Source organism: Zalophus californianus, chromosome 10 (assembly GCF_009762305.2).
Source record: "Zalophus californianus isolate mZalCal1 chromosome 10, mZalCal1.pri.v2, whole genome shotgun sequence".
NCBI lineage: Eukaryota > Metazoa > Chordata > Mammalia > Carnivora > Otariidae > Zalophus > Zalophus californianus.
In genome coordinates, this window is record NC_045604.1 from 38,487,797 (window position 1) to 38,514,638 (window position 26,842).

General features: G+C 37.9%; 1 protein-coding gene across 6 annotated transcripts in view; it reads left to right on the forward strand.

Annotated features, from left to right (window-relative positions):
- Positions 1-8,168: 8,168 nt before the first annotated feature.
- RPS6KC1 (ribosomal protein S6 kinase C1) overlaps positions 8,169-26,842 on the forward strand; it is a 174,739-nt gene continuing 156,065 nt past the window's right edge. For 5 of the 6 annotated variants that reach the window (XR_003522969.1, XR_003522968.1, XM_027610784.1 and 2 more), the window contains exons 1-2: positions 8,169-8,406; positions 23,816-23,851. Coding sequence is in view for 3 of the 6 variants with exons in the window: in XM_027610784.1 (XP_027466585.1) it covers positions 8,302-8,406; positions 23,816-23,851 (141 nt within the window). In the remaining 3 variants the exon portion in view is untranslated. Of the gene's footprint in view, positions 8,407-23,815; positions 23,852-25,209; positions 25,327-26,842 lie in introns of all 6 variants that reach the window. The other variant, XM_027610787.1, reaches the window with a different exon arrangement.

The window sequence follows — 26,842 nt, forward strand, 5'->3', positions numbered from 1 at the left end:
TGAGCCAAAGGCAGTCACTTAACCAACTGAGCCACCCAGGCGCCCAGGTCATGGTATTTAAAATTTTTCATATGCTGTGGGATTTGCTTTGCTAGCATTTAGTTGAAGATGTTTGCATATGTTCATAAGAGATATTGGTCTGCAGTTTCCTTTCTTGGGATGTCTTTCGCTTTGGTATCCAGATAATACTGGCCTCATAAAATGAGGTAGTAAGTATTCATCCATCTTTTACTTTTTGAATGAGTTTAAGAAACATTTGTGTTAATTCTTTTTTAAACATTTGGTAGAATTCACCAATGAAGCCATCTGATCCTGGGTTTTTATTTTGTTGAAGTTTTTAAATTACCGATTCAGTATCATTACTTATTATAAGTCTATTCAGATTTTTTCTTTCTTCTTGAGTCAGTTTTGGTTTTGGCTGTGGTCAGTTTAGATTAAGTTTTCTTTAGCAATTTGAACATATTTAAAATAACTGATTTATTAAAGATTTTATTTATTTGAGGGAGACAGAGACAGAGATAGAGAGAGAGAGCATGAGCAGGGTGGGGAGGGGCAGAGAGAGAGGGAGAAGCAGGCTTCCTGCTGAGCAGGGAGCCCAATGTGGAACTGAAGCCCGATGTGGGACTAGAGCCCAATGTGGGGCTCGATCCCAGGACTCCGGGATCATGACCTGAGGCAAAGGCAGATGCTCAACTGAATGAGCCATTCAGGTACCCCTAAAATAGCTGATTTAAATCTTTTTTTTTTTTAAAGATTTTATTTATTTATTTCACAGAGAGACACAGCAAGAGAGGGAACGCAAGCAGGGGGAGTGGGAGAGGGAGAAGCAGGCTTCCCACTGAGCAGGGAGCCCGACGTGGGGCTCAATCCCAGGACCCTGGGATCATGACCTGAGTCGAAGGCAGACACTTAACGACTGAGCCACCCAGGAGCCCCTGATTTAAATCTTTGTCTAGAAAGAACATTTGGATTTCCTCATAGACATGGTTTTTATTTTTATTGATTGCTTTTTTTCTCCTGTGTATGGGCCATACTTTCTTGTTTTTATTTTAAAGCAAACTCTACACCCAATGTGGGGCTTGAGCTCACAACCCTGAGATCAAGAATAGTATTCTCCACCGAGTGAGCATGCTAGGCATCAGCATGCCAGCTAAGCACCCCTAGGTTGCCTTATAATTTTTTGCTGAAAACTGGAATTTTGAATATTATAATGTTACAACTCTGGAAATCAGAGTCTCTTCCCTCCCCATAGTTCATTATTATACGCTATAGTTGTTGTTTGTTTAGGAACTGTGCTAATTTTGTAAAGTCTATTATTTGTTGTGTGTGGCCACTGAAGTCTCTGTTCTACTAGCTTAGTCAGCTAATGATTAAACACATTTTTTCTTAAATGCCTGGAAATAAAAAAAAAACTCCCAGTCTTTGTAGTGGGGCTATGTTTCTATGTTGGGGTATACCCTCAATACTCAGGAATTTACAACTCTGTCTTAGCTTTCTTTTCTTGCTTTTGCAAGGTCAGCCAGAAATGAGAACTTAGGGCATTCTTAGAGCATGTACACAGTTCCAGTTATGTGCATGATTTTCTAGATTCCCTGGAGCTTTTCAAGGCCCTTTTTCTCAAACCCTCTCATTCTCCAGCCTTTCCTCTCAAGCTTCTTGGGCAGTCTATTTGCTCAATAGCTATCATTTGCCTAGTGGCAAATGACTAAAACACTGGCCTATAAATGTTTTTGACAAATACCCCCTGGAGAGTGGCTTTACCACTGGGCCAAGTTAGCTGAGATAAAGACAAGCCTTTTGAGCCCATCACCCAGGGAGCCACTAGATGGGTCAAAAGAAGTAATTACTATTCTGTGAGAATCAGGCCTCTTTTGCTCCCTCTGGTACTGGTACCAGGAAAGTAGGCCATTATTTTCCAGAATACCCCTGAGTTGAAAAGTAGTGGATGGGACTATGTTAAGTTAAAATGTTAGAAAGCTTGGGACACCTGGGTGATCTTTGGGTTGTGAGTTTGAGCTCCACGTTGGGTGTAGAGATTACTTTAATAAATAAATAGACAAAAAAAAAAATGTTAGCTTGCTGTTCCTAGAGATTTAGCTGTTTTTCTTGAATAAGGCTCCCTGGGTTGCTGCAAGCTTTTGGTTAGTTTTCAGAGTTCCAAGAGTTGATTCTGAAAGTTTTTGCCAGCTTTTTTCATTGCTTATATGGAACAGTGGACTTTTTGAGTTCCTTACTCCACCATTTCCCCCATTGTGGTTTTAACAGCTATTTCCTTAAAGATGAAGGAGGTAAAAACATGTGCCTCTTTGCCCTCTGTGTATCATTTTTGCTGAAATGTACATTTAGTTCTCTTGCATATTAAAACAATTGAATTGGTTCTCTTTTACTATTGAATTGTAGAAGCTCTTTTTGTATTTTGGATACAAACCCATTATCAGATAAATGTTTTGTAAATATTTTCCCCAATCTGTGTCTTGTTTCCATTCCTTAATGATATCTTTCATAGTGAAGAAATTTTTAATTTTGATCAAGTCCAATTTATCAATTTTTTTCTTTTATAGTTCAGACTTTTTGTTTCCTAAGAATCATTTGTTTAATTCAAAGTTACAAAGATTCTTTTCTGTTTCCTTCTAGAACTTCTATAGTTTTAAGTTTTACATTTATGGCAATCATCCACATTAAGTTGCTATTTGTAATTGATGCAAGGTAATTGTTGAGGTCCTGTTATTCTTTCTTTCCTTTCTCTTTAATTTTGCATATGGATGTCCAAAAATCCCAGCATCTTTTGTTGAAAAACTATCCTTTCTCCCATTGAATTACATTGGTGTGTTGTCAAAATCAAATGGGTCATTTATGTATGGATTTATTTCTGAAGCCTTTATTCTGTTCACTGATCGATATGTTTATCCTTATGCCAATACCACACTATTTTGATAACTGTAGCTTTATAGTAAGTCTTAAAATCAGGCAGTGTGAGTTCTCCAAATGTTTTCTTTTTCAAAGTTGTTTTGGATGTTCTAGGTCTTTTGCTTCTCTGTCTAAATTTTAGAGTGAGCTTTTCAATTTCTACTAGAGAGACTGCTGAGATTTTTAACTGGGATTGCACTGAAGCTTTAGATCATTTTTAGGAGGTCTGACATATTAACAATACTGAATCTTCCAACCCATGAACACAGTATATTCTCTCCATTTATTTTGTTTTTCTCTTAATTTCATTTAGCAACATTTTCCATTTTCTGTGTAGTCTTGCACACATTTTGTTAAATTTAGCATAAAAGGTTTTGCCTTTGAGTTTTCCATTTTTTGTTGCCTTTGACTTTTCCTGTATTTACTTTGAATCCTGTGATTTTGCTAACTTTACTTATTAGTTCTATTAGTTTTTTGTGGATTCCTCAGGATTTTCTATGTAGTGATCATGGCCTTTGCAAATAAAGGCAAATTTATTTCTTCCTTTTCTAACTATATACCTTAATTTTTTTAAATTTTTTTATAGATTTTTAAAATTTATTTATTCATGAGAGACAGAGAGAGAGAGAGAGAGAGAGAGAGGCAGAGGGAGAAGCAGGCTCCCAAGGAGCAGGGAGCCCGATGCGGGACTCGATCCCAGGACCCTGGGATCATGACCTGAGCCGAAGGCAGACGCTTAACCATCTGAGCCACCCAGGCGCCCTATACCTTAATTTTTTTTTTTTAAAGATTTTATTTATCCATTTGTCAGAGAAAGAGAGAGAACACAAGCAGGGGGAGCAAAAGACAGAGGGAGAAGCAGGCTCCCTGCCAAGCAAGGAGCCTGATGCGGGACTCAATCCCAGGACCCTGGGATCATGACCTGAGCTGAAGGCAGACATTTAACTGACTGAGCCATCCAGGTGCCCCTATAGTATTCTTTTTTGAAATGTTTTTGTTTCAGGGTAAAGCTGACTTCACAAAATAAGTGGTAAATGTTCCCTGTCCTATTTTTGGATGAGTTTTGGTAGAATTGATATTCTCTTTTCCTTAAATGCTTAGTAGAATTCACCACTTAAGTTAATTTGACTTGGAGTTTTCTTTGTTTTGAATGAAGAATTCAAGTTCTTTGATAGAGATAGGGCTATTCAAGTTATCTTTTTATTCTTTTTTTAAAGATTTTATTTATTTATTTGACAGAGCGAGACACAGCAAGAGAGGGAACACAAGCAGGGGGAGAGGGAGAGGGAGAAGCAGGCTTCCCATTCAGCAGGGAGCCCGATGCGGGGCTCTATCCCAGGACCCTGGAGCCATGACCTGAGCCGAAGGCAGACACTTAACGACTGAGCCACCCAGGCGCCCCTCTCTTTTTATTCTTTAATGGACTTTGGTAGTTTGTGTCTTTTAATAAATTCATTCATTTCGGGCGCCTGGGTGGCTCAGATGGGTAAGCGTCTGCCTTCGGCTCAGGTCATGATCCCAGGGTCCTGGGATAGAGTCCCGCATCAGGCTCCCTGCTCCTTGGGAGCCTGCTTCTCCCTCTGCCTCTCTCTCTCTCTCTCTCTCTGTCTCTCATGAATAAATAAATAGTTTAAAAAAAAATAAATTCATTCATTTCATATAAGTCATCAAATTTATTAGCATATCGCTGTTTACATAAATCATTTTCCTTTTAATGACTATAGGATATGTTGTGATGTATTTTTTTTCATTCTTGATACCGATAATGTCTTTTTTCTCTTTTTTTAAAAAGATTTTTATTTATTTATTTGACAGAGAGAGAGAGAGAGAGAGAGCATAAGCAGAGGGAGCTGCAGGTAGAGGGAGAGGGAGAGGGAGAAGCAGGCTCCCCGCTGAGCAGAGAGTCTGATGTGGGGCTCGATCCCAGAACCCTGGGATCATGACCTGAGCTGAAGACAGATGCTTAACCGACTGAGCCACCCAGGTGCCCCCGTTTTTCTTTTTTCTTGAGCCCTTTGGCTAGAAGTTTATAAATTTTCTAGACTTTTCCCCTAAAGAATCAGATTTTGGTTTTATTGATTGTTCACCATTGCCTTTCTCTTTTCTATTTTAGGGTTCTTCTTCTCTATTTTTTTCTTCCTTATGCTATTTTTGGGTTTACATTAATTATCTTTTTAAAATTTCTTAGGGTGGAAGCTTAGATCATTGATTCATGACCTTCTTTTCTACTATAGGCCTTTAAAGGCTATAAATTTACCTCTAAACACTGTTTTAGCTGTGTTCCACAAATTTTCTGGTATGTTATGTTCCAATTTTATTCAATTCCAAATATTTTTAAAGCTCTGTTGTCATGGGTTTTAACCCATGTGTTTTTAGAATTATGTTATTTACTTTCTAAGAATTCATGAATTTTACAGGTACTTTTCTGTTATTAGCTTTTATTTAATTCCCAGAGGCCACAGAGTGCATATGACTTATAGTGGTCTTTTAAAATTTGTGACATTTATTTTATAGCCCAGGGTATGTTCTGACTTGATGAATGTCTTGTGTGCACTTGAAACAAATATTTTCTGCCACTATTGAGTGGAGTGTTCTGTAAATGTCAATCAGGTGGAGTTGGCTGATAGACTTTTCAGGTCTTCAAATCCTTACTAATTTATTATTTTATTATTTTTTTAAGATTTTATTTATTTATTTGACAGAGAGAGACAGCGAGAGCAGGAACACAAGCAGGGGGAGTGGGAGAGGGAGAAGCAGGCTTCCCGCTGAGCGGGGAGCCCTATGTGGGACTCGATCCCAGGACCCTGGGATCATGACCTGAGCCGAAGGCAGACGCTTAATGACTGAGCCACCCAGGTGCCCCCAAATCCTTACTAATTTATTTGTCTACTTGTTTTATTAATTACTGTAGAACAGACAGAACAATGGCTTTTGTTTTTTACACTTTTGTTATTAGGCACATGCACATTTAAAATTGTTATACCTTCTTGATTCATTGAACTCTTTGTTATTAAGTCTTATCTCTCTTTTCTTGGTAATATGTCTCCTTAAGTCTTACGAGTAGTGTTTTCATGGTATATCTTGTTCCATTCTTTTAGCTTTAATCAATGGCAGTTGCTGAATCAAACAAATTTGGAGAAAGTGGGAGAGAAAGTTACTAAGCATGATTCCCAGATACTTGGCTAATGTAACTAAGTGGAGAATAAAATCAGTCATTGAGATAGGAACAGGCTCATAAGGAAAATAAAAGTTCAGATTTTAATCTGTTCTGTTTTCAGTGGTAATTGGACATACAGGTAAAGATGTAGGTAACATGAGTCAAATTCTAGAAGAGAGATATGCCTGGGGATATAGATTTGTAAGTCAATGGGAATAAAGAAAAAAGGATCAAAGGCAAAATCCTGAACAGAAGGAACACTAAATCTTCCTAAAAGGAGGAGAAATCAGCAAAGGAGACTGAAAAGGAGTGTAAATGATTCAGAGTGTAAAATAAAAAGCAAAGAGAATGCTGACTCATATACTAAGGACATAGAGGAGTTCTGAAAAGATGGAAATGGTCAGAAATGTTCAAATTCTGAAAATATTGGTCATTAGAAATTTTTTCAAAGTAGTTTCATAGTAGGAATATAGTAGTGAAGGCAGATTGAAGTGAGTATGGTAATGAATGTATGATATTCATGAAGGTATAAATATGTGAATACTGATGCAGATTATTTTTAAAAAGATTTCTAATGTATTTATTTGAGAGAGAGAGAGAAAGCATGAGTGGGAAGGGGCAAAGGGAGAGGGACAAGCAGACTCCCTGCTGAGTGCAAAACCTGATGCAGGGCTTGATCCCAGTACCCTGAGATCATGACCTGAGCTGAAGTCAAATGCTTAACCAATTGAGCCACCCAGGCGCAACCGAGGCAGATTACTTAAAAAAAAAAAAAAAATAGGGCAATCTTGACAAGGAGGAGAAGGAGAAAGGAGGAGGAAAAAAGGCAACTGTGATGATGTCCTTTACCCTCAACTCAGCCTGGTAATTCCTATCTCTCTTTCAAGAGTCAAACATAGTTTCCCCTCTATCAGAAAACCCTCCATTCAGAATATGATGCACTCTACAGCACTCTATAAATACGTTTGTCATGGTACTTATAACGGTATGTTTTAATTATTGTTTTTTTCCTACTAGATAGTACTTGACAGCAGGGAATCTCTTTGTAACTCCAATGCCTAATTAGCATGATGTCTGGCACAAAGTATGTGAAATCAGGTTTCATAAATGAATGATAGATTCAGGCATATGCAGGTTGGGAAGAAGGAGTCAGTGGTGAGGAAGAGCTTAAAGGTACCGAAAGCAGAGTTTAGATGTCCCTGATGGAACAATGTCTTTAGGTCTGCCAAAGGGGATGAGTTTCAGCACACAGGCAGAGTGATCAGTTTTAAAAAATGAGGAAGGGATATGTCTACATCTCACACCAGAATAGGTATGTGAAATGAAGGTGTTTGTACTAAGGGCTCCTCCCTCCTTCACCTCCAAGAAGGGCGGGGACAAACGGTCGAGGGGCAACACTAAGAGGAACAGAGAACTGGGAAAAATGGCAAGGACTTGGAACGAATGTTACGGGAAATGTGAAATTACTGATCAAGGAGAGGTAAAGGAATTGCCAAACACGGGATAGCAACCAACTGAATGGGAAACTCTCTCTTCATAGTAGCTTTCAGAGGTCGTGTGATTTTTTAATTTTTCCCCAGTTAGACGCAGGTTCCAGCTTTTAGAATCCGAGGGGATGAATTTTAAGACTGATACAGGGTTGAGGGCTGTTGTGGAGGTCGAAAGGCAGGTGCACAGGTGGACGGGATTTGTCTTAGAAAGAAGAAACGGTTATGTCTGCCAGAGTTCAGATGTTGCTGTGGGTATTTAAAATGATGAGGCCGTGAGTAAGGAAGGAAAGAAGATGCCATCCCTTCACGACTCCATATAAGTTTGTACATGGGCTGGGCTGGGCGAGCGTGTGGAGCACCGAGGTCTCACCTGTGTGTCTTGGCTCCAACAGCGCTCATAACATCTAGAAGGTGTCGGAGCTAGCGCACAGAGACTTAGTGGAGTAGTCTCAGCTTCCGCAGTGACGAGAGTGCCGTGCCGCCACTTGATCCTTGTCCGTTTGCCAGGCCCACGCCGGGACGGGGGTCAGCTTCTAGCGAGGAGTCTCCCCTCCCCCAGGTCGCCGGCAGCGGCCTGACCCGGAAGCTTCTCTGCCGAGCCGGAAGCAGAGCCGCGCAGCGAAGGGCAGCCGTGGAGCCACCGCCCCCTCGCCGCTTCGCTGGTGTTTGGGGATCCCGGACCGCGGCGGCGCCGGGTTGCCCTGATGGTCCCCGCCCGGCGGCGGCGGCGGCAGAGGCGGCGGGAGGATGACCTCTTCCCGGGAGCGGGGTGCCGACCTGGCCCGTTTCTACACTGTCACCGAGCCCCAGCGACATCCAAGGGGCTACACGGTGTATAAGGTCACCGCCCGGGTGAGTATCGCGGTCGGTCGGGCGTAGAACCCAGAGTTGGGGCGTGAGGGACTAGGGTATGGACCCTGGTGTAGGGGTACCTGACCCTGGGTCAGAGCTTGGGGTGGGACTGGGTGCGTCCAGTGCCGGACATGCGTCGGAGGTGGGGACTTCTGGAAGACTGGGGTAGGGGCTGAGTGTTGAATGCTGGAGACTGTGCTATAGAAGGTCGCGGTAGTGCCTTCATTCCGGGGTGGGGCAGGCGTTGATGGTTTTAAATTGATGATTCAGACCCTATCCCAGTAGTACTTTCTCTTCTGAGGCTGAAATCAGCAGAAATGGTTTTGCTTGCTTCGCCGGGATAGTGTAGATCGAAAAACTAATTTATGTATTATTTAATTTATGTAATAAACGATATTTCTTTCCTTGATCATTTATACAGTGTCAGGTTTGTAGTGAGGCAGACAGACTCTTTGAGAAGGATGTCACCAGCCTAGACCCTCTGTGTTTGGCTGTCTTTTTGCCTGAGATTTTCATAATTTGCAGTAGTAAGAGACATAGGAGAAATTCTACTGGGAGTGTCTTGTGTGAGTTGTTTTGAGGGCATATTTAAAAGGTGTGAGGCTCCTTTACATTAACTAACCAGTTTTTAGTACCCACTTTGTTCATGTTTTATTGCTTTTGCCTTGAGTTTTAAAGAGAGTTTGCATCTCCCTTTTTGGAAAAGAACAACAAAAATAAGTCGGAATGTTTGTAACGTCTGTTTGTATGAGTATGTGTGTATATTAGGCATGTTGTACGTTATTACCCAACTGAATCCTAATTTTAATGATGAAGAAACTGAGGTTCAAGGAAGTTTCCTAACTTGACTAACTTTACATCATAAGGCAGGTGCACATTTAGGATTTGAGACCAGTTCTGCTTAACTCCAAGTTATATAAAAAGTTAAGAATTAATTTTATCATTGTCATTAGTTGTTAAAAAAGAGAGATACAGATAGTAGTAATAGTGCAACATATATTTGGAGGATGGCATAATCCTGTCTGTCGGAGAGCTCAGGAAGAATTTGAGAAGAACCTTAAAGGTGAGGTATATTTAGATAAACAGAATTTGGGGCGTGAAAGTGGTACATGCTTTATGGAAATGGCCCACAATTCAGTCATGTGAGAAGATAGGAGGAGCAAATTTGTTTAAAGATAAGACCAGGCCTTGTTATTGCAGAGGGTTATACAGAGAATTGAGTGAAATTTGTTACTCCCCCTGCTATGCAAGTAAGGTTGTTACATAGGTGGCGATGTTAGTTTCAGATTAAGAAATTTTTTCAGATTACAATTAAGGGACCCTTATTATACCACTCTTGAAACCTTTCTAGTTATTGGGCCCTTCAAAATCTAGACTTAGTTTCCTAATATTTTTTATGGAATTAGAACAATCTTCAATATACATAGTGTTCCCTTCATAGCACCCTAATTCATCCCTTATGCTTAATCTATTTACATGTCTGTGTCTCTTAGTAGATTTACAGTAGGTCTCTATCATTGGTATTTGTTTCCTTTTATATCACCTACGACAATGTATGGCACACAGTGTTGAAAAAATTGTTGAATGTTTTCTTTCCCATTCTAGGCAGCACACCCAATAAATGTTTAGTTCCAGGTGCTAAGTGCTATGAGGAATACAAGGCTGAAGAAAGCATGTACCTTTCTTTCAAGGATGCTACCAGTAGAAGAGAGGCTTAAAGAAGTGTAGTACAAGATGGAAATGTTAAATGTTGTAAGACTACAGAAAAGAGCTGTGGGATTTCAGAAGACAGGGAGATAACTCTGGCTCACGGGATCAGGGATAAGATAAATGGTGAAAGATGGCAAGAATCCAGACAGGTGGTGTAAAAGGAGAGGGCATTGTAGATAGAAGGGTGAATGGGAGGAATAGAGCCTATAAAGGCCTGAAGGTGTGCATGTGTGCGGATCTTGAATAGGAAACGCTGAGCATGATTATTACTTGTAGTCTTACTTCTTAGAAGGAAAGGTTAACCTAATTTACATCTCAAATATCTTTTCTTAAGCTGTGAACTAATTTTTATGACAACAGTTAACTTATGACAATGTAAATTAGAACACGAAGTAGCACATTGCCTTAGAAGTAACCAAAGTTATATAATATGCATGCTACATATTGCTGTGGTTATTTGAACTAGGAAGTTGCTTACACTGTCTTTTTTTCTCCTTGTAAATGGCTATTTCCTCATTTTTTTGTTTCTGTTACAGGGTTTGTTCTTTTAAATTTTTAAAAAAATATTTATTTATTTGACAGAGAGAGACACAGCGAGAGAGGGAACACAAGCAGGGGGAGTGGGAGAGGGAGAAGCAGACTTCCCACCCAACAGGGAGCCCGATGTGGGGCTCAATCCCAGGACCCTGGGATCATGACCCGAGGCGAAGGCAGATGCTTAACAACTGAACCACCCAGGCGCCCCTGTTTTTTTAATTTTAAGGCTTGAGGGTCAACATGGAGATATACTTTTAAAAAATAACTATGCTTACTATTACAAAACTAGTAAAATATTTATTATTTTTTGAGACTTGAGGAGAAAAACATCTTTCCTCAGGAGAATTAAGCAAGTAAGTAGCGCTCCCCTGAGAGAACTTCATGAGATAAAGATTAGGGATGTCTTCTCAGTGTTTCCTACTACTAATTTACTTCTAGCCTTAAGGAATAGTCCCTATATTCTTGACCTTTACAGCGTTCTTTATGCAGAAGTAGAATTAGAATCATGGGAAGTACCATTGTTAAATTTTAGCTAGCATAAGAGCACTCTCATCTTTTAAAAACTCCTTGATATTTTGTTTTGCAGTTCTCTGGAACCTAGCAGGCTTGGATAACCTTATGGCCAGTTACAGGCATGCTAACAGATTTCCTAGTTAAATTCTGTGTTATGAATTTTTATCTAGAGTAAGTATTTCTATTAAGAATTGGAAAATTCTTTTATAGATTTCCTTTAATTCTTAATTAAAGAAGATGCAGATAGAAAAGCCATTAGCAATGTTTTTGGTTGTTTCATCATGCTACATTTACAAAACTCATAATATAGATTTCTCTAACAACATTAAGTGAATGGTAATTCTTGCCTGTATACTTTCCATGAATATGGAAAGCAAAAGGTATGCTTTAGTTTTTATTTTTTTTAAAGGACAAGGAGAGCTTCATTATTTTTATTATTATTATTTTTTAAGATTTTATTTATTTATTTGACAGAGAGAGAGCGAGTGCGACAGCAGGAACACAAGCAGGGGGAGTGGGAGAGGGAGAAGCAGGTTTCCCGCTGAGCAGGGAGCCTCATGCGGGGCTCGATCCCATGACCCTGGGATCATGACCCGAGCCGAAGGCAGATGCTTAATCGACTGAGCCACCCAGGCGCGCCTGTATGCTTTAATTTTTAAATGGCAGTGTTGCCTTATGACTATATTTTGTTTATACTTTATGTACAACCAAGCTCATCAATTTTAAGTGTACAGTTTGACGAGTTGTGGCAAATGTGTATAGTTGTGTAACCACTGCCCTGGTCGTCACTGCAGAAGTTCCCTCGTGCTCCTTGGCATTCAGTTCCCCCTCCCTACCCCCTATTCCTAGGCAACCCCAGGTCAGTTTTCTGTCACTGTAGATTAGGTTGTATTTTCTAGATTTTGATATAAATGGAATCATACAGTATGCACTTTTGTTTTTTTGGTCTGGATTCTTAGCATGATTACTTGAGATTCATCTATGTTGTTGTGTGTTTTTATTCTCTTTTATTGCTGACCAGTATTTCTTTGTATGGTTATACTACAGTTAATCCATTCTGTTAATGAGCACTTGGATTGTTTCTGATTTTTGGCTAATATGAATATAGTTATCATGAACGTTTGTATAGAAGTCTTTGTATAGACATTTGCTTTCATTTTTCTTGATGGCATGCAGCCTTGTTTGCTGTAGCTTTATACTAACATCTTGAAATTCAGTTCTCTTTCTCAAAATTGTTTTTCGGAGGGGGAGACCAACCATGAGAGACGATGGACTCTGAAAAACAAACTGAGGGTTCTAGAGGGGAGGGGGGTGGGGGGATGGTTAGCCTGGTGATGGGTATTAAAAGAGGGCACGTTCTGCGTGGAGCACTGGGTGTTACGCACAAACAATGAATCATGGAACACTACATCCAAAACTAATGATGTAATGTATGGTGAATAACATAACAATAAAAAATTTAAAAAATTGTTTTGATTGTTTTAGATTGTTTGCATTTTTGTGTAAAGTTTAGAATCAGTTTGACAAATTCTACAGACATACCTACCCAGATTTTGATTGGCATTACATTGAGAATACAGATCAGCTTCTACAGAAGAAGATATCTTAGCAATATGGAATCTTCTGATCCATGAACATGTATCTTCCATTTATTTAGCTCTTTAAGCAATGTTTTCTAATTTTCAGTGTGCAAGTCTTGTGCATACTTAAAGCAATTTGGGTGTTTTTTCAAACTGAGAATACGTAAGTCCACATTTTATATGGCAAACGCTTATATGGTGCTTATATGAGTCAAGCACTGTTCTTTTCACTTTATATAAATCAAGCGCATTTTCTACAGCAGCCCACTGAGTAGCTGCTATTATTATTCTCACATTATCAATGAGGAAATTGAGGCACAGAGAGGTTAAGTAACTTGCTCAGGGTCACACGGCTAGCCAATGGTGGAGTCTAGATTTGAACACAGGTAGACTGGCCCCAGTCGCAGTGCTTTTATCCCAGTGCTGCTGTTGAATACCTATGTAAAACATATTTCTTTAGATGCTGTAGGGTGTATGTATGGGGCTGCCTATGTGTCCCCACAGGGCCTTACTGTAGTTTGGCAAAAGTGATAGATACATGGAGAATACAGTGGCTGTGATAATGTGAACAGAGGGGAGCAGGGAATGAATGGAAGAAATATTTAGCTTGAGTTGAGTCTGAAGATTGCCATTTCCAGGCCTTCAAATTGGAACACTATTTGTGTTGCTTGGAGGGAACCTGCATTCAATTCCTGACTGTATTCTTGCAGGGCCTTCTTGTGCGAGGGAAAGGAATTATTTGTAGTATGTTAGTACACTTTTCTCATATACCTTTATGTTAGATGCTGTTTCCTCTGTCTGGAATGCTCTTCTCTTTTATGTTGGTATCCCTGCTCATGTGAAGTGTCAGCTCCTGCCCTGTGTTTTCCAGGGAGCCTTTCTTACGTGTAGAACTCCATGTGGATTATATATCCCTCCTTTAGAGCCTTTATCATAATGTACTTGTTTTGCTTCCCTCTCTGAGGGCAGACTGCCTTTTTAACTTTGTATTCACGGTGCCTAGCACAGAGCTGGACGATAGGGATTTGAGAGAAGGCTGGAAAGAGGCAATATTTTTCTTTTTAAATGTTCCTTTTTAAATCGATATATAGTAAAATTGACTTCTTATATAATTATATGTATTTTTACACAATAGATTCAAATATCCACCATCATCATCAGGAAACAGAACAGTTCCATCATCCCCAAACACTCCTCATGCTGTCCCTTTTATATATTCTTCTCCCACCTCTTAGCTCCTTGGTGACCACTGATCTGCTCTCTACCACTCTACTTCTTTCTGAGAATGTTGTATAAATAGAATCATCCAGTATTTAACCTTCTGAAGACCGTCTTTTCTTCCCTTTTTTTATAGGATTGTTTTCTAAGTGTTGAATTGTCAGATTCTATATTCTGGATGTAAGTTTTTTTGTCAGATATATGATTATATATATTTTCTCCCAGTGTATAGCATATCTTTTCATTATCTTAACAGTGTCTTTCACAAAGCAAAAAGTTTTAATTTTGGTGAAGTCTCTCTCTTTTTTCTCGTATGAAGTGTGCTTTTAGTGTTGTATCTAAAAATTCTTTACTAACTTCAGGTCACAAATTTTTTCCCCCAATGTTTTGTTCTAGAAGATTTAGTGTTTTACATTTAACATTTAGCTCTATGGTCCATTTTGAGTTTATTTTTGTATAAGGTGTGAGGTTTAGACAGAACATGCATATGGTTGTTCGATTGCAACAAAACACTTTATTTAAGAGACTAGCTCTTTTTTTATTGAATTGTTTTTGCATCTCTGTCCAAAATCAGTCAGCAAATATATGTGTGGATCTGTTTCTGGATTCTCTGTTTTGTTTCATACCACACTGCCTTGATTATTGTAGGTTTATATTTATATTAAGTCTTAAAATTAGGTAGAATTCCTGCAACTTTATTCTTTTTCAAAATTGTTTTGACTGTCTAGTTCCTTTGCTTTTCTATATCAATTTTAGAATCAGGTTGGCTATATCTACAAGGAATCCTGATGGGATTTTGATTAGAATTCCATTAAATCTGTGGGTCAGTTTTGGGGAGAATTGACATCTTTACTCTGTTGAATCTGCAAATCTGCAAATGAACACACTATGTCTTGCCATTAATTTAGGTGTTCTTTGATTTTTTTCATCAACGTTTTCTAATTTTCAGTATACAGATTCTGGACATTATTGTTAGATATATTTCTCAGTATTTTGTCTTTTTGTAGCTACTCTGAATAGTATTAAAATTTGATTTTCAAGTTTTCGTTGCTGGTATAAAGACATTTGGGTTTATTATTTCTGTTGACTTATATCCTATGATCGTTCCAAGACTACTTACTAGTTTTAGGAGTTTTTGGTAGAGTTTTCATTTTTTTCTACATAGACAATACACCTTTGGCAAAGGGAATAGTTTTATTTCTTTTTGTTTTATTTCTTTTATTTCTTTTTGTTGTCTTACTGTTCTGCCTAGGACTTATAGTGCAGTGTTGAATAGAAGTGGTGAAAGTGAACGTCCTTGCCTTGTTCCTGATCTTAGGAGGAAAGCATTCAGTCTTTTTCTCTTCAGTATGATATTTACCGTGGAGTTTTTGTATGCCGAATGCAGCATATTTAATTTTTAGTTTTGATAGCTTTTTATTTTGAAAGTGATGCATATTCATAAACATTTCAAGTAATAATTTAAGCCACTATGAGGAAATAAGAGCCTCCTAAATTTTATTTTATTTATTTTTTATTAAAAGATTATTTATTTATTTTTTTATTAAAAGATTTTATTTATTTCTTTGACAGAGAGAGAGCACAAGCAGGGGAGCAGCAGTCAGAGGGAGAGGGGAGAAGCAGACTTTCTGCTGAGCAGGGAACCCGATGTGGGGGATCGATCCCAGGACCCTGGGATCATGACCTGAGCCAAAGGCAGATGCTTAATGACTGAGCCACCCAGGCACCCCAAGCCTGCTAAATTTTAAACCCTTAACTGCTTATATTATTACAAATGTCTAATGTTAAAGCAGTGAGAATTATTAGTTTTCGGTTGTTAAATCAGTAGCTCTATGAAGGTTTCTTGAAAAATGGTGTTGGCATACTCTGGAAATATTTTCAGCAAATGGAGTAGTCATGGGTGTAGGGAGGGAGATTAATTTGTTGAAAAATATATTTATGATTAAAAATTTTGAAAAATTATGGTTTGGCTCAGGCCATGATCCAGGGTCCTGGGATCAAGCCCCACATCAGGCTCCCTGCTCAGCGGGAAGCCTGCTTCTCCCTCTCGCACTCCCCCTGCTTGTGTTCCCTCTCTCGCCGTGTCTCTCTCTGTCAAATAAATAAATAAAAATCTTAAAAAAAATAAAAAATTCAAAAAAATAAATAAAAATCTTTAAAAAAAAGAAAAATCATGGTTCTTAGGTTGTTCAGTTTTTTCCCTAGCATCTTGTTTTATTCTACCTTTCCTTTGTTTTTCACTGTTAATACTGTTTAATAGAAAACTATCTCATGCGAAAAATGTTAGTAAGCAGGTTTTTTTTTTTTTTAAGATCTTATTTATTTATTTAGAGAGAATGTGAACAGGGGGAGGGGCAAAGGTAGAGGGAGAAAGAGAATCTCAAGTGGACTCCACACTGAGAGTGGAGCCTGAGGCGGGGCTCCATCTCACGATCCTGAGATCGTGACTGGAGCTGATATCAAGAGTTGGATGCTTAATCGACTGAGACACCCGGGCTCCTCTAGTAAGCAGGTTTCAAAAAATGTAAGCCAGTCCTGTTTTCATTGTGTGTATTGATAATTTATATGCTCAGATATTAAGATTTTGTGTTAAACTGCAAACTTTAACAATAATGATTTTGATTTTCCTTGAAATTAGATTGGAAAATAGTTTACCTTAGAGTTGGTATTATTTATATACCATTATAGTTGGTAAATTTAAAGTGAGAAATACAACTCAACATTTATTGAATGTCCAAAGGTAGCTTGCTGTTATAGTTTCTTTATTCTCTCTTTAGATTTTGGGATTTTGATGATGTAGAAAGCAATCATTCCTTTCAATATATCACTTTTGTAAAAACTTGTTAGAAAGTGGAATGTCTGAATTTTTTCCCATTGACTTATGTATCTTATATGGAAGTTCTTTCATTCCAGACTAAACAATGTTGTAAAATGTCTAATTAAATTGGTTTGTTCAGGTGCTGTCTCTTGGGTCCAGACTACCTGGCTGGCGGGTGATTAACCAACCCAAATATTCTTGCCAACCAGTGACAACCTGCAGCTCTGCAGGGAAAAGAGGGAAAGAGGAACTGAGAAGCAGGTGTTGGGGTAGGATGGAGGTTGAGTTTGGTAAGAGGACACTTGTCTCTGGGAGCTGGGCGCTTTGAGGTACCTATTCTTGCCAGAGGGGTTGTGTGTGGTGTGGTGTGTATGTATGAAATGCAGTTTAAAGGTGTCAGTATGTTTATAAGAAAGTATGGATTTTTTTGAAAGTCAAATGCCTGAAAGTCACGATTGTGTGCATTACATTGATGAATGTGCCATTTGGTTTACCTAATCACCACAATGGGAAATGTTCAGTGTAGTATAGCCTTACATTTTTGTATATCCAATTATTCTCATCCCACATTTGGGGAGTCCTATCTTTGAGAGATGAAGAGTGGGCATGTGTCCCCCCCATTTTTTCATGTTTATTTGTATCTTGACGCTTAGTTTTAAAAAAAATGTTACTTTTGTAAACCCTTTATCCTCTTAGCTCTATTACCAAACTAGTAGCTGAACAGCCATCAGAAGATTTGACTGTAATAAGTTGCTCATAAAAGTAGCTTCTTAAAATTATATTTAACTCATTTCTACTTGGTTCTAAAGGGACTAATTTTTGATCTTTTTTGTAAGCGGTATAATAGATTTGACTGATTTTTGTAGTTCTGTTTTCTAGGAGTTATCTTTCAATCTTATGAAGAAGACAGTTCTTTTGTGTGGGTCTGAGTGAAGAGAGTGACTTCGAATCATAATTATGATGGTAATTGGATAAATGAGTGTTTTAAACTTTTAAGGAAAGTTGGTAATACTTATTAAGGAGTAGATAAAATAAGTTAGCACTCTGAAAAGGATCTAGAGGACCTAATGACTGTATGATCTGTCGATTATTATGGGCCTGAGCTAGTCCAAGCTCTAACTTCAGGTCTTTTTTTTTTTTTTTTAAGATTTTATTTATTTATTTGTCAGAGAGAGAGAGAGCGCGCGTGCGAGTGTGCGCACAAGCAGGGAGAGCTGCAGGCTAAGGGAGAAGCGGGAGCTCCTGCTGAGCAAGGGGTCGGACTCGATCTCAGGACCCTGGGATCCTGACCTGAGCCAAAGGCAGACGCTTACTGACTGAGCCACCCAGGCGTCCCCTCAGGTCTTTGTTTTACAGATAGGAAAGAGGGCTCATTTTAAGGTTGCTTTCTCTTGGTTCATTACTAAACTGGCAAAAAAGCAGTTCATGGCTAGTACCAGAGCCTGTAATCAGACCCCTTTCTATTTAGCTCCTTCTCTTCTGCAAAGCACTTCTCAGCTGCTATTTTTTGGTCAACTTACATTTCTCTGTAAAAGACAAAATGGGTTTACCTAACAGGCATCAGGAATATTACTTGCATACTTGGAATTTTAATCTTATTTTATTTATTTTTTTATTCATGTGACACAGAGAGAGAGAGAGAGAGAGGAATATGAGCAGGGGAGAGAGGCAGAGGGAGAGGAAGAAGCAGACTCCCCGCTGAGCCAGGAGCCTGATATGGGCCTCGATCCCAGGACCCTGAGATCATGCCCTGAGCTGAAGGCAGACGCTCAACCATCTGAGCCACCCAGGCACCCTGGAATTTTAGTCTTTAGGAGGACCGATTTAGTAGTGTTCTGGAAGGAGTACTTTGGAATCATGGAGTTCTGAGATCCAGTCTTGCCTGTAACTGATTAATAGATTAATATTAGTATGTGACTGTATGCTCTTGGGCTTGGTTATCTCATCCTACCAGGCAGGGATTGTTGTGGTGATTGAAATGAGTAGAGGGACTTAATTTCTTAGCACAGTAAGAGATAGTGACCTTCACTGTAAGCCCTTATTTGTTTTCTCTCAATTCAGGAATCTGCTGTTGGCATTAATAGGGGCAGATGGACTACAAACATTGCAGCAGCATTTCCCAACTGTATTTCAAATTTAGTGGGTGTTGCATTAAATAAATAAAATAATAGCAGATAACATATGATAAAAATAAAAAGTTGGATAGATACTACATATTTTTCTTTTGGAGATTTACTATGCATGATAATGTATTAAAAAGCCTTGAGAAAAGGCCGCTGTAAAAAAAATGTCTCTTTTTTAAACAAAGTAAACTGAATTGGTCATTAAGCTCTTCCTTTGAGAGCACTAATTTAAAGAATATTGATATTCCATACAGCACGGTTTGTGAAGCACCTGCTTTAGGGGTAATAATTTGAAGATGACTTGGTGATAGGATTTCTCTATAACCAAGAGGCTCTACAAGATATATGTGTAGGTAATAGGTAAGGCTTACAGTGGAGGGCGCCTGGGTGGCTCAGTTGGTTAAGCGACTTGCCTTCGGCTCAGGTCATGATCCCGGAGTCCTGGGATCGAGTCCCGCATCGGGCTCCCGGCTCAGCGGGGAGCCTACTTCTCCCTCTGACCTTCTCCCCTCTCATGCTGTTTCTCTCTCTCTCTCTCTCTCAAATAAATAAATAAAATCTTTAAAAAAAAAAGGCTTACAGTGGACATTTATGAAATTTAGACAAAAGGAATCACTGCTTTAAATTCCATCTTTTGTGGCATTTATTGGCTGAATTTTATGACAAAATATTGAAATTCACCCCCCAAAAAGTTACTAAATGCTGGCTAGTAACCTGTATCAGAGGGAATTTACAGTGTGTGTGTTTTTTTTTTTAGAGTTGATATTACTTGTTGAGCTAATTGCTAAGAAAGTGTTATAAGTTATAAAAATCTGGGTCTGAGGGCCTCATTTTGTTCATTTTCATTATGATCGTATCTTTCTTCAGATTCTGATTGATATTCTTATTTTTCACCAACTTTAAATTCGTGCTGAAGAGAATTACATAGTAGAAAGAGTTGGACATTTGGTCTCAACCTGTGTGTATCCTAACTAACTAACCCTTTTGTGTTTTTTGATTTCCATCTCAGGGACATATTCTTAACTATTTAAATAAGATTATGCATGTGGGAATACTGAATCTCTTATAACGGGGCGCCAAGTGGTTGAACTTGCTAATATATTTTGCCAAGCGGTTATATTTTTATAATACAGTGGTGTAGAGATCAGACCCAGTGTATTTTCTGTTATAGTTCAGTATCTAGAAGTGGAGTAGGCCTTAATATTTGTTGAATGAATAAGTGAAAGAATAAATACAATCCAATGGTGACAGGGTTTGTGGAAGTAAGTAAACTCAATTGTTGCTGAAAATATTACAGATAATTTGAGGGATACAGTGTAGTACAGTGGAAAGAGCACTGGACCAGGAGTCAGAAATCTAAAGGTGAATAGTCATGTGATCTTATTCAAGTCTCTGGATCTTATTTCTTCAGTGGTAAAGAGGGAGACTCATAATAACCACTTCTGCCTAGTTCATAGGTTGTTGAGGGAATAAAGTGAATCGTTAATAAAATGCTTTGCAAATATAAGTGTACAAAATCAGATTTTTTCCCCCTCCATGCCTAGCTCAGTACCTTGAACAGTATTAGTATTAGCACCGGTATAGACTTTCTTTCTTAACACTGAAAAGGAGGCTAAGAAACAGAGTCTAGGGTTGATTCTTGGGATGCTCACAGATTGTTGGGGGGTAGGAGGAAGAGGAGCCTGCAAAAGAGCAGCGAAAGAACCAAGGAGGAAAGAGGAGAGAACCAGGAAAGTGCAGTCCTGAACTTTCTAGACCTGATTTCACTAAGCTTTGCTTATGCTCTTGGGGAAAGGGAGGAGTTAATACTTGGCAGATAGCTTTTGATTTAATTTTCTGAACTCCGCCCGAGTAAATCCCTCGCCCCTTCACATGCCAAGTTCTTGAGGGTGAAGAGAGGTTCTTGTAAGCTTGAATTAGAGTAAAGACCGTCACTTAGGTAGTTTAAGAATACTTAAACTTTGGTTTTCTGTATTTTCTATACTAACTATGAATAATTTATTATCATGAAGACATTAGAAGTCTTAAATCACTCAGCTGTTCTTGACAGCTTCAGGGATGCCACTGTGGTCTGGACAGTGAGCATCCAGTGTCAGGGAAAGGTCTGGGATGAAGTGTTTCCCAACCCGTTGCTTAGCACACTGCTGTTCTCTGAGATACTAAAATAAGTTTGGGAATACAGCCCTCCTCCTGTACTCTGCATTTCCTCCCCAACACCCCCCCCCACGCATATCACTAGACTGTGAACTCCAGTGAAGGTGTGAATGCAGGGGTTTTGTCTTACTCACCATTGTAGCAGCAGCATATAGAACTCTGTGAGCCACTCAGACTGTAAATGACAAATCATAATAAAATTGACTATTTCTGATAAGATGGGTTTTAAATTGTGGATATTGGGCACCGGGCCTGGTTTAGTCGGAAGAGTGGTGCGACTCTTCGTCTTGGGGTTTGTGGGTTTGAACCCCACATTGGGTGAAGAGATTACTAAAATAAATAAATAAACTTTAAGAAAGTGTGGATATTGTTAGGGGATGGCTAATTATATTTTGCTTATGCAGTATACATATATTTGATTTCCAGGAATGGCTTATCTGAAGAAAATCCAAAATGTGATACTTCTAATTGCACACCAATCAGAAATAATTTCTTTTGTCACAAAAGATCATTTGCATATGTAAAGAAAGATTATTTAAAATAGTAAGATATCTTCATATATTTACAAAGTGATTGAGTTGTAAATTATTAAATCTATTACTTTTCCATAAGAGAAAACTTGTAGAAAGTCAGGTACACCTGACTGAACCTTCTTGCCAGTGATCATATGTTGACTGTTTTTTGGTGGGCAGAATCTCTGTGGCTTGATTATCCCTGACTCTCTTTCATTAGCATATTTTACGAAAATTTAAGAAAGATTTTATAGTAGGCAAAATTAAATCATTAGTTATGTGAAAACACCATCATAGTTTTAGAAAGGTGGGTGTATGTTGGGGGGGTGCTACTAGGTGAAAATAATAGCTAAAATTCAGTATTTGAATAATTTTATGGTCATTAGTTAACTGTTCTAGCCTCTTACTCTAAATCTGTGTTCTCTAATACAGTAAGAATCAGTCATATGTGGTTATTTTTATTTAAATTTAATTACAATGAGATAAAATAAAAAATTCAGTTATTAATTGCAGTAGCCATGTTTCAGGTGCTCAGTAGCCATGTACATATATGTGGCCAGCCGCTACTGTGTTGAACAGTGCAGATAAGGAACATTTCTTTCCATGATCTAAGAAAGTTCTGTTGGATAACACTATTCTAAATTAATGAAAATTGCCAAGAGATTTCACCAAATTTATATATCCTGAAAGCTGGAGAATAGAGTGGCGAGAAATTGAAAACCTTTCCTCTCTGGAATTCTTAGGTGGGGGCCTCTCAAGGTAGTTAAATTCTCTAGTAAGGGAGAGAAGGAACTAATTTTTATTATGAAGTTCTTGCCATGTTCTGATTTGATGTCTGTCAGGGCCAGGCAGGGAGTATTATTCCCCATTTTATAGAGGAGGTCAAGCCTGTTGAGTGGATCATAATCTTCAGTTTACAGTTCTGTCACCAGTCAGCAAAGACTTCTTTCTTTTTCTCATCCATAGGCAACTATTTTAATATGTTGATGTATCTTTTTGTCTTTGCAAAATGCGTATTAGTGAAATTTACATTTACATAGATGGTATTATGTATCTAATGTGAGATTTCCCCACTCTCCAATGCTGTTTGATTTAAACACCCAGCCTTCTTCTTTTCATGTTTTGTGAGGAAATCTTTCTAAATGGTGTTAAACTTTTTGGCTTTTATAATTAGAGAAGTCTGAAATAATCCCCCTCTTTTTCTTTGCTCAGGGAATATTGATAGGATTATTTGTCCCTGAATGCTGTATGTGATTTTTGTAAGTTACTTTTCTTCACCCATTGGGTGGTCAGTGATTACTTCTCACAGGTATTGGTGTGCCTGAGTACTGTGGCTGCTTTTTTTTTTAATTGGAATTTTTATTGAGCTAACTGTAGATTCACGTATAGTTGTAAGGAATAATACAGAGCCATCCCTTGTATACATTGAATGGGCACAGCTGCTTTTTTTTGTTTCTACTTTATATGTAGGCTGGGAAGTGGGGTAGAAAAGCTTGTTAGAATTATGTCAAGTAAGAGTGAAGCCACCGCATTCTCTTATGAATGTAATGTATGAACTTTAGTGTGTGGGCTTTTTTTTAGCTGCTTCTTTCTTTCTTTCTTTCTTTCTTTCTTTCTTTTTCTTTCTTTCTTTTCTTTCTTTCTTTCTTTCTTTCTTTCTTTCTTTCTTTCTTTCTTTCTTTCTTTCTTCTTCTTCTTCCTCCTTCCTTCCTTCCTTCCTCCTTCCTTCCTTCCTTCCTTCCTTCTTCCCTTCCTTCTTTCCCTTCCTTTTCCCTTTCCCTTTCCCTTTCCCTTTCCTTCTTCCTTCCTTCCTTCCTTCCTTCCTTCCTCTTTTTTAAAAGATTTTATTTATTTATTTGTTAGAGAGATAGAGAGAGCCAGAGAGCACGAGAATTGCAGAGGGAAAGTAGAAGCAGGCTCCCCACTGAGCTGGGAGCCTGATGCGGTGGGGGGGGGGGCTTGATCCCAGGACCCTGGGATCATGACCTGAGCCGAAGGTAGCCGCCCAAGCGACTGAGCCACCCAGGCACCCCTTTAGCTGCCCTTTTTCTTAAAATTTTTAGCATGTGTTTCAGGTGGTGAAGTTATTATATAGCTGAGTTCTTTGTAAGTGATATAATATGGTATTTCTTTTCCTTTAAGCAAATTGAATTTCTCAGTCAAATACTGTTGAAATTAATTATACAGATGTGAAATCTTAAATTTTGGTAATGATGAGATATTTCTGTGTATGTTTTGTTTTAGGTTGTTTCACGAAGAAATCCAGAGGATGTCCAGGAGGTAACATGTTTATACATATGAAAATTTTATTTTATATATTTGACAAAAATTTAATTAAATGCTTTGTTGAGGAAACGGAATTGTTGGTATGTCTGTCTTCATATTTATGTGTTTGTCTGGACATGATCTTTAGCTCATAAAACAGTAGCTGAAGTTTCCTATTTCAGACCTATTAAGTATGTGTTAAGTTTTAGTAGGTGTTAAGTTATACAAGGAAGAATTTAAGGAATTATAGTGCTGTTTAATAATGTGATAATGTTTCTGAAAACTAACATTTGTAAGATTTTAGTATTAGTTAAGAGCTCTTATCTATTTCAAAATCATGATAACTTTAATAAAAAATGAGTATTTGGTAACTAATTTTAAAGATCATAATAAATTATGGGTTTCTGTCTACTTTCAATTTTATATTGAGTTGACATGTTGACACCTTGGAAAACTGCTTTGGGTGTAGATGTCTGTTTCTTTTTTAAATTTGTAGTTAGTTTTGTAGACTCTTTCTCTCTAAAATGATACCAGTTTGTGTGTTTTTGCTTAAAAATATGGAATTCTTTATTTGTAATTACTTTGTGCTTGTTATATACCTTTAGGAATCCTAACTGGGGAGCTTGCTTGTTTTAACATTTTTTGATTTACTTTCATTTTGGTACCTGCTCATTTACACCATATTAGAAGGACAGATGTTGGGGATTTTTTTTCTTACTAAAGTTTTTAAAAAAGACATTGTAAATTGGCAGTCTTGATTCTGTAACAGTTCCCCCCCCCCATTTGAATTTTAATGTCTTTAGATGGAGTAAGTATTTTCTAACAAGCCCCACTACTCCTTACTTAACAAACCTGGCTTGATTCATACATTTAAATTGTTTGGTGCAGGTTGGTTTGAGTAAGTGTGACATCAGGTTTAGACAATATTTGAACTTTTATACATTAGCATTTCTTGCTGTATTTGATTCAGTATTTGTTTTGAGTTCAATAAAACACAATTTAAAAAGATTTCATACTATTTTTCTTAGGTGTTTTAAGATATCTCACTTTTCCCCTCAATAACCAGGAAGAGAATATTGTACTATAGTTATTTTGGAAAAAAGGGTATACGTATTTCTATATCTATAGCCTTCCAAAATGGAAGTGAAAGTAATTTGCACCATTTTATTAAGTACTGTCTTTACTTAGTGTCAATTGGCTAGTATGGACTTTCTTTATAATTCTTCTAATTATGTTGAATTAATAATCAGTGCAATCTGTTCTGCTTTTGAAATTTTACAACTCTGTTAAAATTAAAGAAGGGTTGTGTTTCCTTTGAATACATTGTCTGATTGCTATGCTGTAGTTTGTAGCTTGATGTTCCCATTTTCCAGGGAGAATCCTGAGCCAGCCTATCCATGAACATACTCTCTGCCATTTCCTTAATCCTTTTTTGGGGAAAACTCTTTTATAATAACAACTGTTGGTGAACCATTCATCAGAAAACTCTTGTAAGTGTCCTTTAGTTAGATGATTGCATGGTCCTTTGTTAGACATGATATAAAATTTTTTAAAAATGTCTTCTGTCCTGCTGGCTTCTTGAAATATAGAATAACCTTGAAATTGTAACACTCTAGCTTCTCATGTATTTCATTCAAACATTGGAATTCTCATCTAGGAGAGAAATTTGCTACCTAGAGTTTGTTTCCATTTCCTTTCCTTTCAATTTCTCTCTCCTCTTAAGGGATTCATTTAGTTACTGCTTTAGAATTTAGTCAGGCTTCCCAAGCACTATTGAAGATTAGAAGACGTTATATTAATCTAACCAAATATAGGGCTAATAATATGCTATCCTTATAAAACTGGAGATGTTTTGTTGGTTTTCTTTTATAGATGTGTTTGCACACCTTGGTACATGCTACCAGGTAGCAGTGTTTTCTTCCTAATGCTGAAATACTCACATGGAGGAAATAATTTAAAATTATCCAGGATAGATTTCTTTTACAAAGTTTTATCCTTCAAAAATTCCCACTAAAGTTTTATTTATTAAGAGCAGCATGAGATGGGGCGCCTCAGTGGCTCAGTCGGTTAAGCATCTGACTTTGGCTCAGGTCATGATCTCAGGGTCCTGGGATCAAACCCCACATTGGGCTCCCTGCTCAGCGGAGAGCCTGCTTCTCTCTCTTCCTCTGCTGCTCCCCCTGCTTGTGCTCTCTTTCTCTCTGTCAAATAAATAAATAAAATCTTAAAGAAAAAAAAAAGCAGCATGGGAAACTCTGAGGGGGACAGCAACAGTTAATGTGGCCTCTCATTCAGTAGATTCTCTAGAGCATGAACACCTGCAGAAGGGTAAAGAAAGAACTAGAGATGTTGTGCCCTCCCTCCGGTATCTTTTTCAAAAAGTAACCTATGACTCTGTTTCTCTATAGGTAGTAGATTTCACTGGTGAAATTTGGGAAAAGGAGAAGAACTGAAATAGAACTTTCTATGTATCACGTCAGAAATCTGTTAAGTCATTCCATAAATAAAATAGTTTGATAAAAACCATTTGAAAACATTTAAAATGTGTCAAGGGAAAGAAAAGGCTCTTGAAAAGGGGAGAAAGAAAATCCGTAAGCAAGTATGGTAGTGGTGCTGGTTGCAAGAAAAGATGATTCAGCAATTTTAAAATACTATGTGAGAGGACAAATTGAATTGAATTGAGTGGTTTTGTTTATGGGATCTAAAGGTTTTTGCTATCATTAAGTGAAATTATCTGAAAAGAAAACATTTATGTAAAAATTATTTAAGGGAATGTTTTTAATGAAAGTTAAGCTTTTACTAAATTTGTAGTGTATATATATATGACTCACTGCATTAATATTTAATTGAGGAATTTTGTGCAAAGTAACTTTAATGAATAAGAAATTTCTGCAGGGGTGGGTTCAGTAGAACAGTAGTTGTTATACAGTTTTTTTTTTTTCGTAGTAGGAAAGAATTACTAGAGAAAATAATTTTTGCATGCATCTTTTGGGACTTTGTGTAGTC